Source organism: Fukomys damarensis, unplaced genomic scaffold, assembly GCF_012274545.1.
Source record: "Fukomys damarensis isolate Sample0158 unplaced genomic scaffold, DMR_v1.0_HiC HiC_scaffold_12, whole genome shotgun sequence".
Classification (NCBI taxonomy): Eukaryota; Metazoa; Chordata; class Mammalia; order Rodentia; family Bathyergidae; genus Fukomys; species Fukomys damarensis.
In genome coordinates this window covers 39,439,532-39,452,146 of record NW_022900924.1, presented here as the reverse complement: position 1 = coordinate 39,452,146, position 12,615 = coordinate 39,439,532, and the positions used below count along the sequence as shown (strand labels likewise).

General features: G+C 35.0%; 1 protein-coding gene and 1 pseudogene across 2 annotated transcripts in view; one reads left to right on the top strand and one right to left on the bottom strand.

The window, feature by feature from the left end:
- Pik3ca (phosphatidylinositol-4,5-bisphosphate 3-kinase catalytic subunit alpha) overlaps positions 1–12,615 on the bottom strand; it is a 49,151-nt gene that overhangs the window by 14,692 nt on the left and 21,844 nt on the right. For both annotated transcript variants that reach the window (XM_010632441.3, XM_033762533.1), the window contains exons 7-10: positions 8,442–8,547; positions 7,834–7,986; positions 7,617–7,751; positions 49–173 (exon numbers count right to left, since the gene is read on the bottom strand). In XM_010632441.3, coding sequence (XP_010630743.1) covers positions 49–173; positions 7,617–7,751; positions 7,834–7,986; positions 8,442–8,547 — 519 coding nt within the window. The remainder of the gene's footprint in view (positions 1–48; positions 174–7,616; positions 7,752–7,833; positions 7,987–8,441; positions 8,548–12,615) is intronic.
- On the top strand, positions 4,209–5,069 carry LOC104867886 (annotated as a pseudogene).

The following is a 12,615-nucleotide window of genomic DNA, read 5'->3' as shown; positions in this document are numbered from 1 at the left end:
CTTTTTCTATAATTAAAAAAAAATGGAACTCTCCATCTTAACACATACCTGTGGCTCCACAGAAAATCCTTCTCTTGCTCAGTAATTTCAGACAGAGGGTCTCGTGTACAAATTGCTCGGAGCTGTTCTTTGTCATTTTCTCTTAATTCATTGTCTCTAGCTAATCTGTTACTCTGTAAAATAAAGTAATATCTTACATGTGTTTTTTTTTTTTTAATTTTTTGGTATTGGGGATCAAACTTGGGGCCTTGCATTTGTGAGGTGGGCAGCAGAACCACTGAGCTAAATCCCTGGCCCTTACATGGGTTTCTTTGTCATTTATCTTCCCCTAGATTCATGAATGATCTACAAGAAAAAAAAATCAAATTAATTTTGAAAAACTTCACACTGCTTATTAACTGTTATAAAATATTCTCATTTTGGGCCAGGGATTTAGCTCAGTGGCATTGCGTCTACTTTGTAAGTGCAAGGTCCAGAGTTTGATCCCTGGTAACTGGAAAAAAAAAATTCATCTTAACACTTCATTTTTAGATAGGTAAGAACCAATTTAAGCACAAGATGTATGGAAAAAATTGGACCACTTACTTGCTTAATATTACTCCCAACCACAGTTAGAACAATAACTGCCAAAGTTGGGTCAGGGAGAAGGCCAGACTGGGACACTAGGGGATGGTAGTGAATCACTCTTCCTCTTGTGAGGTCCCTCCCTAGTATCCTATTAACTAACTTGCCAATATTTCTGGCACAAAAGAATGAGAAACAGTAAAGTAAAAAATAAAAACTTAAAATTTTATGTTCCTTGCTTAAATTCTACTTGTAACTGCTGTGAGGCTTTCAAATTTAAAAGTAAAAACAGGTTGGAGAAAAAAGGGAATGGAATACCCCATTAAAATACTGTACCATGAATACTATAAACAAACTAAAAAGAAAATGCAACATTCTATATAATTCCAAGTAATGTATTTAATTCCCTTTAAATATAGATACATTAACTGGAGAATGAATAGGTATGAATGCATATTAACATTACACAAAAAAATGCACTCAACCACTTCTTTTTTTTTTTTTTTGGTACTGGAGATTGAACTCATGACCTTGCACTTGTGAAGCAGGCAGCAGCATCACTGAACTAAATCCCCGGCCCCTACTCAGCCATTTCTAAAACTAAAAATGAAAACAGATAGCCATGCTACTTGGTTTTTATATATTTACACATTGCTAATTTATTCCAAGATATGAAGAAATACTACTTGCACATATTTACTAGATACTGATGAAATATACACTGCTTTCCTTATTCTAGACTGCTATTGGAATTACAAAACAGTAAAAGACTCCACACTAACACAACTTCCATTCTATAGGGAAATCAAATAAATAAGAAAAGTATTAGATACTCTTTGAGACGATAATATTTAATTTGTGATTCAAATGACAGGGAGCCATCCATACTATGATCATGGAAAAACCAATACAGATGGAGGAAACACTGTAAAGGCCCCAAGAAAAGAACAAGTTTGTTTTAATGGAGGAAAAGGAAGAAAGCCTTATGTCTAGTAGATGAGGGAAGGGAGATACAAGGGAAGAAGGTGAAGTTAACAACATGTAAAGTTTGTAGTGAGGTTAAAAAGTTTCGATTTTATTTGTAGCAAGAGCTATTTAAAAGATAAATTTGATTTGTGTTTCTGAAAGACTATTCTGGCTACTGAGTAGAAGAAGGAAGACCGGTTGAGAGGCTACTCCAATAGTCCAGGCAAGAGATAATAAATGTTTAATCCCTACTTTACTAGGAAAAGTAGCCATTATTGTTTGTCATCTGGGTCCAAAGGACTGTACTATTATCTACTTATTTTCGCTTATAGTTTTAATAAAAAATAATTTATGGAAGGATAAAGTTCTGATGAAATACAATTTTGTTAGATATTTTAAAAGAATCAGGATATAGTAAAACCAAATTTTATCCCTATTTTCCTTGTTTTGAAATATTTCTCTGTCAAACTAAACTACACTGTCAAAATGGAACACACAAAAAAGGAACATTTCTGAAAACTATTAGCTCATTACTTTTTTTCCCCACATTTAATGGGTTTTATTTTGGCAGATTTGTACATATACATATCATACTTTAATTATTTCACCACCAGCACTTTTGCTTCACCCCTTAGTTTCACGTTTTGGGAATGTGTCAATATATAGAATGTATTTTGATCATATTCATCCCCTTATGACTTGTCCTGATGGCTTATAATTTTTAAGATGGGCCAATCTTCTTTACTCAGTAATTGCAAACCATTTGTTTTTAATACATATAAATATCAACCAGAAAAAAAACCAACCAGAATGATTAATCCAAAGAGTTTTAAAATTTTCTACATTACTCTTTTCATTCCAGTCACTTTTTGTATACACTTGACTTCTGTATTTACCCATTTAGAAAGTGTATCAAGTAAATATTAGTGTATAACATCACGAAAGATGGGAAAGAACACTGTAAAACAAAAGATTGTTCAACTTGTCATAAAATCTTGAGTAAATCACTTCCGTTGAATGACTAATTAATTGAATGTGACTATCAAATTTCTTATCTATCCTTAGACATGTATTGTTTATTATCATTAGTCTGAAAAATTCATATAGGACAGTGTCATTTGTTATTTCATTTATATGATAAATGTCACCATCATCATTAGAGTACGGAGCAGCAGTTCTCAGCTGGGGTGATTTTCCCTTTTAGATCCTATGGACCCTGGTAATGTCTGGAGACATTTTCATGTGCGCCATTTTTATTTTTTGGTACTGGGGATCGAACTTGGGCCCTTGCACTTGCGAGACAGGCAGAAGAATCACTGAGCCAAATCCCAGGCCCTTGGAAACATTTTTAATTGGCAAAACTTGGTGTGGTGGTACTCCTGGTATCTAGCAGGGTAGAAACTGGGGATCCTGCTAAACATCCTGCAATGCACTGGATATCCCCTACAATAAACAATTATTTGGCCTAAAATGCAGGGTAAAGATGGAGAAACACTGCTTTAGTCTTATTATTAGAGTCTTAATTATCCATCTCTGAATTCCTACTATGATTTGTGTAGTAAATGTAAAATATCTTTCTCTGGGGCTGGGGATTTAGCTCAGTGGCACCGTGCCTGCCTCACAAGCACAAGGTCCTAAGTTCAATCCCAGGTACTGTCAGAAAAAAACAAAACAAAACAAAACTTTCTCTATAATTTGCTTCTTTTTTATTATGGATAGAAAGTGAAAAATTCAGCCCACTGATAGCCTAAAAACCAAAAAAACCTATGAAGATGATGTTGCAGATTGCTTTTATATCACAAGACACCAGGCATTACAATAAGAAAACTGAACAATTATGTAATAGTGATGATTTATTTCACTGTTGTATTATTCTTCTAGACTATTATGTACTTCTCCATCTTCATTATTATTAACTTTTTTAAGAGCATAATCGGAAGTAATTAGTGAATAAGGATAAAACATTTTTGGCATGATGTAAAAGAAAATGTTTTATGATATAGGAAAACTATAGAGATCATAATGTATTCTAGATTCTTAAAAGTTTCCTACAGGCCCAAAAATAATTATAAAAATAATTTTTCTTTGAAAAATTCTTCTAAGAACAAAAGTCATAAATTATCAAACCTTTAGAAGAGCTATAATTACTGAAAAAAGAAACTCAGATCCTTTAAACTCCATATGCAGGAAAATATATTATTCAGTTTACAAAAGCATTAGTAAATTCCTTACTGAGTTATAAACTAAAAAAGTTCCTCAGTGCAGTATTCTAGGGTGTCTCTTGATGCTGTAGTTACTTGAATGGGCTAGGCATATTTCAGGACTGCTTGGCCCAACATTCTTTGGCTGGTCTATCTTAAAACTACAACCAGGCCAAAGAAAAAATGACAAATTTGTAAACTGAAGAGACACCAAAGAACAAAAATATTTTCTCTTAGAGCTGATACTTTGTCCTTGAGAAATACCGAAAAACTAATAGTCTTTGAACCCAGTTATGTTGTAGTTCCAAACTTATGGGGAAGATTAGACAACTAGATCAATATTTAAGCTTTATTTTAAATGCATTCTTGGACTCAAGGGTAGATAGGTATTTGAGAGGTAGGTGGTAGTGGTAGTGGCAGTGGCGGTGGCAGTAGCAGGAGCAGTAGCAGTGGCAGTTGTGAGGGGGTTCTAGGAAGATGGTGGTGATTAAATAATTCCGTGTGGTTTTGCCATGTTCTGTTCAGGAGTATCAGGTTGGACAGCTTTACTCTGTCACAGAGGCTAGTAAGAATGAAACTGGTAGTGGTGAAGGAATTGAAGTCTTAAAGAATGAACCTTATGAGAGAAGGATGGAGAAAAGGGACAACTTACACACAAAATTTATCACCTAAAGATCAAAGGATGATTGCTCCTGAAGGCACCTTGGTATTTCATGAGAAAGCCTGGAATTCGTATCCCTACTGTAGAACAATTGCAACAAAGGAATATATGAAAGATGACTTCTTCATTAAAATAGAAACATGGCACAAACCAGATTTGTGAATATTAGAAAATGTTCATGATTTGGATCCAAAATGTGGCAAACTGTTGAAGTTATTCATATAGATATTGCAGACTGAAGTCAAGCTGAACCTGGAGACGACAAAGCTAATGAAGACCCAGCATTATTCCAGTCAGTCAAGATCAAGAGAGGCCCTCTGGGACCCAACTGCAAGATGGAACTGGCAAATAATCCTGACTGTCCTCAAATGTGTGCATATAAGCTGGTGACCATCAAATTCAAGTGGTGGGGGATGCAAAATAAAGTAGAAAACTTCATCCAGAAGCAAGAAAAAAAGGTACTTATAAACTTTCATCACCAGCTTTTTTGTTGGATTGACAAGTGGATTGATCTGACAATGGAAGACATTAGGAGAATGGAAGATGAAGCAGGGTTCTGTCCGAGGCACTTCAGCTACTGATGACTAGATGAGTCTCCTGTAGTGTCAGAGACGATATCACACTGTTTACGTAATCAAGCTCAAGTGAGGGGAACCAGTGCAGCCAGCGACAAGTGAAGAATCTGACCAGTATCTTGCAGTGTTGATGTTTCCAACGTGTGCTTGTGATGACATACACACATGCATAGGTTCCCAGCTGCATGTGTGCGTGTGTGTGTGTATGTGTGTGTTTGTAGTTGTATGTAGAAGGCATACAGAGCTACAGATCCAGATACACACGTGTGTGTATATATGTACATACAAACAGACTGAAGGGATTAGTACAACTTCTCCAAAGTACTGTACTGATCTTGGGCAAGAATGACAAAGAAAATATTTTCCATACGTATACCTGGAACAGATTTTAATAATTATCAGAGTAATACCATTATTGGACGAATTGACTGCAATGTGATATGAGCTGGTATATTTCACAAATGTCAAGTTGTGGAGATATATCATTTTGTTATTCTTCTGTTCTTTTAAATAAGTCTCTTACAAATTGTTATTTTAGTCCCATAAGCAATAGACTCCCACAGAAAGACTTCTTCAAAATTTTTTGGTATTCCAATGAATCTGCGATGTAAATTCTCTATTTATAGCTATTTATTTCTGGATGGTCACTATCTTCCAGCCAAATTTGACAATATCTGTTAAGAGTAAAGTTACAGGCCAGTTTTTACTCCTTTGCCCTAAGGGAAAAATCCTTTTAGAAAGTTTTCTGATTTTTTATTGGGTTTTTGTATTTTAAATTTCAAGCATTTTTCTACATCAAATCTAGCAAAAATGGAGAAGACAGTTTGTGATTTATAATAAACACTAGAAAATTTCCAGGCTTTTGTTAAAGAAATCGACAAAGATGTTAATCTTAAAAGTATTGCAGGATAGGGGCCGGGGATTTAGCTCAGTGGTTCGATGGCCTGCCTTGCAAGAGCAAGGACCCGAGTTTGATCCCCCGTACCAAAAAAAAAGTATTGTAGGCCATGTGGGAAAAATGGAAGTATAGCATTTCAGCAGTGATATTTTCTAAAATTACAGCACTGAAACTATGCAAATGGTCTCGATGCCTAATAGCTTACAGGATAGGATGTAGTGGTGACATTTTGTTCTTTTCATGTTGCATTACACATCAAGGGAGGATGCTGACTCTGAGCTGGGAACAGAGTAAGATGCATAGTGTAGGAGGCCCTACCAAGGGGCCAGTGGCTTTCTAACTTCTGTATGTGCTCTTCAGTAGGATGTCAAAGAATTCACCTTGCATAGGTGTCAGGAAAATGCTCATTAGAAGTTGCTGTCACTCCCCCTACCCCCTTTTTAAAGAAGGAACAATAGCTAGGTAAGATTTTTATCAGCTTTCTCTGTCTGAATGCAATTTTCTCCTGTCAGTCCCAGAAGCTTGAGTAGAATATTGTTGAAGTCTTCAGGTCACAAACTGTCTTCAACCTCCCATCCCTTCTAAAACGTGCCAAACCCTGCAATCTAATCACATCAGTAATCAGATTTGCTGATAGTCCTGCCCTCCTTGCTCATTTTCCCACATGTCCTGTGCCCCCACTGAAGAGATAGCAGCGAATGGGACAGTGATGTTTAGGATCACAGCTGTGTTGTGATATGGTGTTATCCACAGCAACAAATCCCACATTTCCTGAGTCCTCTGTGTACTCAGGATAAAGACTAATGTTTACTCTCGGGGCACTGTTGTAAGGTAGGCTTGTCAAAGCTTAGTCCTTTTGCAAAGTGTTTGGTGCAACAAAGATCATTGCTAATTTGTGGATTAAAGAGTGTAGCCCTCTCCTTTTAATGAACCTAACTCTCACTGGCATTTGTAGTCTCATTGGGAGCTCGGGCACACATGGAAATGAGAGCCCAACACACAGATTTTAATGTTTTTCTAACCACTGTGGAGATTTGAGGGGATGTGTGGTGAATATAAAATACCTAGTTGACTTGGCAGTCACTCGTGTGAATTACGGTAAAAACAAAGTAAATGAAATTTAAACAAAAAATAAATTTGATCACAAAATGTCCAAAACAAACAAACAAAAAATGCATTCTTGTTTGGAGGCCCAGGACTAATATGGTGAAGAAATGCTATTTCTTTTACTGCAAAGCTCAATATACAATGCATTTATACATCAGTCTCAACTTCAAGATTAACATCACAGGGAGGTCTTGCCAGGACCCAATCATGTATTAGCGTACCCCCTGCAACCCACCCTCAACTTTCAGTTAGTTTTTTTTTTTTAATAGCACTATTACTTCCTTCATGGCACTTTCCATGATTTACAATCTTGTATTTCTTCTTGTATCTGTCTTATGTCTGCTTTCATCATTAGACTGGATAGTCAGTGGAGATCTGTTTACTTCACAATTTCATTACCTAGTGCTTATGATAGTGCTTTACATACAGTTGGCATTCAATAAATATCTGTTAAATGAATGAAGGCAGGCTGGGGCTCCAAATAAAGCAAGAAGAAAGAGCTGCAGGAAAAATATTAGCACATAGAGAATTTTATCCAACATCTCTGGAGCTTAATAGTACTTATGCTAGTATAACTAAAATACACAAAACCTTGTCCATATAGATTATGACTGATACTTTAGAAACTCAATAAGTTTCCTTACCAGTCCTGCATGTGAGTAGCTAAATCCTGCTTCTCGGGATACGGACCAATTTGCATGCTCTTCAATCACTGACATATCTGGAAACTTTACCACACTGCTGAACCAATCAAACTCCAACTCTAGGCATGGAGTTTCCTAAGAGATAGAAGAAAAATTAATATTTATGTTGTAGCTGACTGTCATTTAAAAAAGTAATTTATGAAAATAAAAAGCTTACTTTATTTGGATTTGACCCGGTAACACCAATAGGGTTCAGTAAGTCTTCTAATCCATGAGGTACTGGCCAAAGATTCAAAGCCATTTTTCCAGATACTAGGGTGTCTGTGTAATCAAACAAGTTTATATTTCCCCAGGCCAATGGACAATGCTCCTTAAAAAGCAAAGAAAAATATTCACTAATCTAGGGATTAAGTTATAAAATGCATTTCAAAATACGTTTCTTTCCTGGAAAGGAGAACGCAACAACTGTTTCTATAACAACTAGAATATGAAATCTACCAAAAGCTCTATTAAGATTTAAGCACTTCCTTTCCTTTTTCCCATTTGAAATGACATACATTTTCTTTAATTATAAATAGGAAACAAAGGAGGCATGATACATATTTGCATGCAATCACTGTTATGCAGTCATTATGCATATTTATAAAATCTATCAGTATGAATTTGGGACATACCACTCATAGATTTCTGAAGTTCTTCCAAGGTAGATTTCTGTAATATTTTTACTTACTAAAACTTGTAATAGGTCTGACCTATTATCTGTGAGAAAATTCAATCAGAGGTGATTTGAGAGGTAATAATAATTGTTTCCCCTGAATACTTTACCTCTTTAGCACCCTTTCGGCCTTTAACAGAGCAAATGGAAAGGCAAAGTCGAGCAGCACGAGGAAGATCGGGAATGTATATATCATAATTCAGCCATTCATTCCACCTACGCAAAATTGTAAAGAGAAAAAAAAAGGCATTTACCAAAAAAAGAGGGAAAGGGGCTTTGTTCAGAGTGGGAAAAATGACTTCCACAAATTATCACAAATGAAAAACAGGCATGTAATTAACTGGATCGGGCACTTTCTGAGATCATATTGAAATGCCCAATAAATATGAAAAACTAGTTTGCTATTTTCATGCAGAAAATGAAAATAAAAATCTCATGTAGATGCTACTATACACAAGAATGGTTGAAACTAGGAAGACTGTTGATACTAAGAGTGGTAAGAATATTTTGTAGTAATACCGAATCTCATATTCTAAAAGTGGGGGTATAATTTGCAACAATCAAATCAGAAAGCACAATCTACAAAAGTGAATGTATGTAAATCTTATGAGTCAACTTCACTTTCAGAAAAAAAGCACAGAAATGTGTACATTTGTGTACAGAATGCTAATGGACAAATTATTTATAATATCCTCAAACTATAGTCAAATGTCCAAGAGTACAACAGATAAATTGTAGTGTGTGTGTGTGTGTGTGTGTGTGTGTAGAATGGAGTATTACACAGCAATAAAAACAAACAAGTCACTAACGTAATGGATGAAATCCTACAGACATATTCAGTAAAATAATCTGGACATAAAAAGTGCCTATTCTCTGAGTCAATTTATATAAAATTCAAAATACGGAATATGAACCCAGAAGTCAGGACAGTGGCTTCCTTTAGGGAGAAGAGAAGGTTACTAGATTGGGAATGGGCACAAGGACAGGCTTTTAAAGGCTGGTGAATGTCCTATTTCTTGACTGGTATAGGTTGCTACATGAATATTTACTTTGTAATAATTCACTGAACTGTACAATTATGATTCATACACTTTCATACATGCTTATGTGCTATACTTCACTAAACCAAAGAACCAAAAGTTTTGCTCATAAAAAGTCAAATAGAAAAGGAAAATTATACAAGATAAAATGTAATGATCTTAATTGGATTACAGTTACATTACTTTAACGTAGCTTTATTCAGAATAATTCACTAATCCAAATAAATCTGAAAATAAAAGATATATAAGGAGAATGTACTTGAATTTTAAAATAACTAGTTCACAAGAAGTAACAAAACAAAACAGGAAAAAATAAAATATTACTATAAAAAGTAATATGATTAAAATTATTTAAAATTTTATGATAAATGTCCTCAATTTATAGGATGCTACATACAAAATTGAGCCTATATTTAGTGGACATGTTCATAAAGAGTTATGTATCGTAAATAGCTTTTTCCTCTCAACATTATAAAACAGTATTTAAGACGACTGATTGGAACAGAATCTTTCCATTATTTCACTAAATGTATTGTTTTATATTGTTTTTTACCTCCCTTGTGAAGTGAGACTGATAATACTACCTACCCTGAGGAGGTTGTTTCTATCTCATAAGATTAAATGATCTAAGTAAAGTGATTAAAATAACACCCTGAACAACAGTAGAAGTTCAAGTGTTAGATACTAACTTTGCAAATTTCTCAAGTGGCTTGTGATGGTTAAGCTTAACTGTCAAGTTGATGGGCTTGGGAGCGACCTAGGGGATTATTAGTAATGCATACTTCTGGTGTGTGTGGATGCATCAGTGAAGTACAAACTTGGGTATGATATCTAGTCCCTGACCTGGCCTGGCCTGGTTCCCCTGCTCTGCTTTCGACTAGCGTGATCTGAGCAGCTCTGCTATGCCGTGTCTTTTCGTCACGGTGCTGCCTTGAAGCCAGGTGACCCTGGACTGAATCTTCTGAAACCATGAGTCAAGTAAGACTCTCCTCCTTTAAGTTGTGTCAGGTATTTTGTCCAGCAAAGAGAATGCCAAATAATACATGGCATCTTTATAATTTTAGTCTATTCTTAGAGTATATATAAAACAAGTTTTAGGGCATAAATAATTATTAGTAGGAAACTCTATTTTTGATTAGCCAAACTAATGTATAAATTTTTTAAGTTCTATTAGTTCTCTTGCTTGAACATGAACAAAGACTGAAAAATATCTATTTATATAAAACAGACTTACATTTTTTGTTTGTTTGTTTTGAGACAGGGTCTCACTATGTAGTCGAGACTGAGCTGGAACTCACTATGTAGCCCACGCTGGTCTCCAACTCACAGCGACCCTCCTGCCTCAGCCTCCCGAGTGCTGGGATTACAGGCGTGCGCCACCATGTCCAGCAAAAAAGACTTATATTTAAAGTGGGAGAGTTTGGCAAGAATTCTAAAGGCAAAAAAAATACTATTACAGAAATCTAGGAGGAAGAAATATTGTGGGACTTAGTAGGCCTGCAGTTGTTAAAAAAAATTAAAAGTATACCTACTTAAATTTATCTAAGACTTATTATTTCTAAATCTTTATAATTGCTCATAAATTAACGGGAAGTGTTCCATACACTTTCTAAGAGAACTATGCCGTATGAATCTAGCACTGTACTAACAAAATTAAGTATGGTTTTCTTTCACACTAAATCCATCCATCGAACACACACATACATGCACTAACACAAATCAATCTCTTTTTTCAAGAAATGGATATACACAGACATACACACACTCCAAATTGATTCTTACTTTGAGAGATACTGGAATATCCCCAGCCCTATTTATTTATTTATTTATTTAAGGAAAGGTCTCCTTAAGATCCCAAGGCTGACCCGGAACTTGTAATCCTCCTGCCTCAGCCTTCCAAGTAGCTGGGACTACAGGTGTATGTCATCATACCTGTCTGAGGTACTGGTACACTTATGACAAAATTATAAAGTAATTTTTCTGTATAAGCAAAGCACAGATTTGGATCAAAATATCTCAGCAAGTTTTAAAAATCTACTTTTCTAATAACTTAATATTTATTTATTTATCTCTAATTTTTTATTTTTGTAAACATAGAAAAGTTTAAAAATTTACTTATATCTTCACACTACTGCCATAGGGATTTCATCTTTTAGATGAGAGAATTCTTGAACACAGTCAAATATAGTCCTTTCTACATAGCTGCTTTACTTTTGGTAATTCAAATAGCTAGAATAAATGTACGCAATTTTATTTAAGGGGTGTTTGCCTGGAGCTTGTTGAACTCCTTGGAATGATATGTTTGTATTTTTCAATAAATTTGCAAAAGTTCTAGCCATTATTTCCTCAAAGTATTTTTCTATTCCTCCCACAATCACTTCACTCAATTTGTGACACACATGCAATTTAAGTAGGAAATAAACTCTTGTTTTAGCAAAAATTAAGAAAGATCCTGGGTTATTTACTATCACAGTGCAACTTCTAACCAGAACCATGTACTTTCTGACTCGCAGCAGCTCAGGTAGATAAGGAACTACTTTTCTCCTCTGGTAGAGAAGGCTACTGTCTCTTTGAACTTAATCTGGACTCTAGAGGATGGCCACCTCCAGCAACTTAATTAAAAATGAGAACTTTCTCTTGACTCTTCTGTAAGTCAGTCTACATTCATTATGTGATTTACTTCTGGAGGATTCACTAGTTAGCTCTCTTGCTATTCTATACAGTCCATCTTTAATCTTCAGGGCTAGGTTGAGTTTTCTTAAAATTTACTGCTATTCTTACTCTTAGTCCAAATAACTATATGCAGAATCAAAGAAACAGGCAGACACCAAGCTTTTTAACTTACACTGCCTTTGGTTTTTAAATTACATCTAAGCAGTAATGATTTAAAAAGTTCACATTACTTTCCTCTCCCCCTACAAAATTTATTCTAAAGACCCTTTAGAAGATTGAATATCATACATAAGTATTCGGAGACTGTAAGGAAACCACCACATAGTTTGGCTCTGGAATTGTTTGCCAACTCTTACTTCTTCACATAAAGGGGAATGGAATTAAGAAAATAAAATGTTGGGCTTTTCAATCTACTATGGGGAACCATCAACATAATAATCATATTTTGTTCTTTCCTTTAAATAGTGGGGATAATCAGAAACTCTTTTAGAGAAGATTTTAGAATCAATAAAGTGAGCGATACTTATTTAACAAAAAAATTCTTTGTTCTATATGTAAATGTCTGGTAATT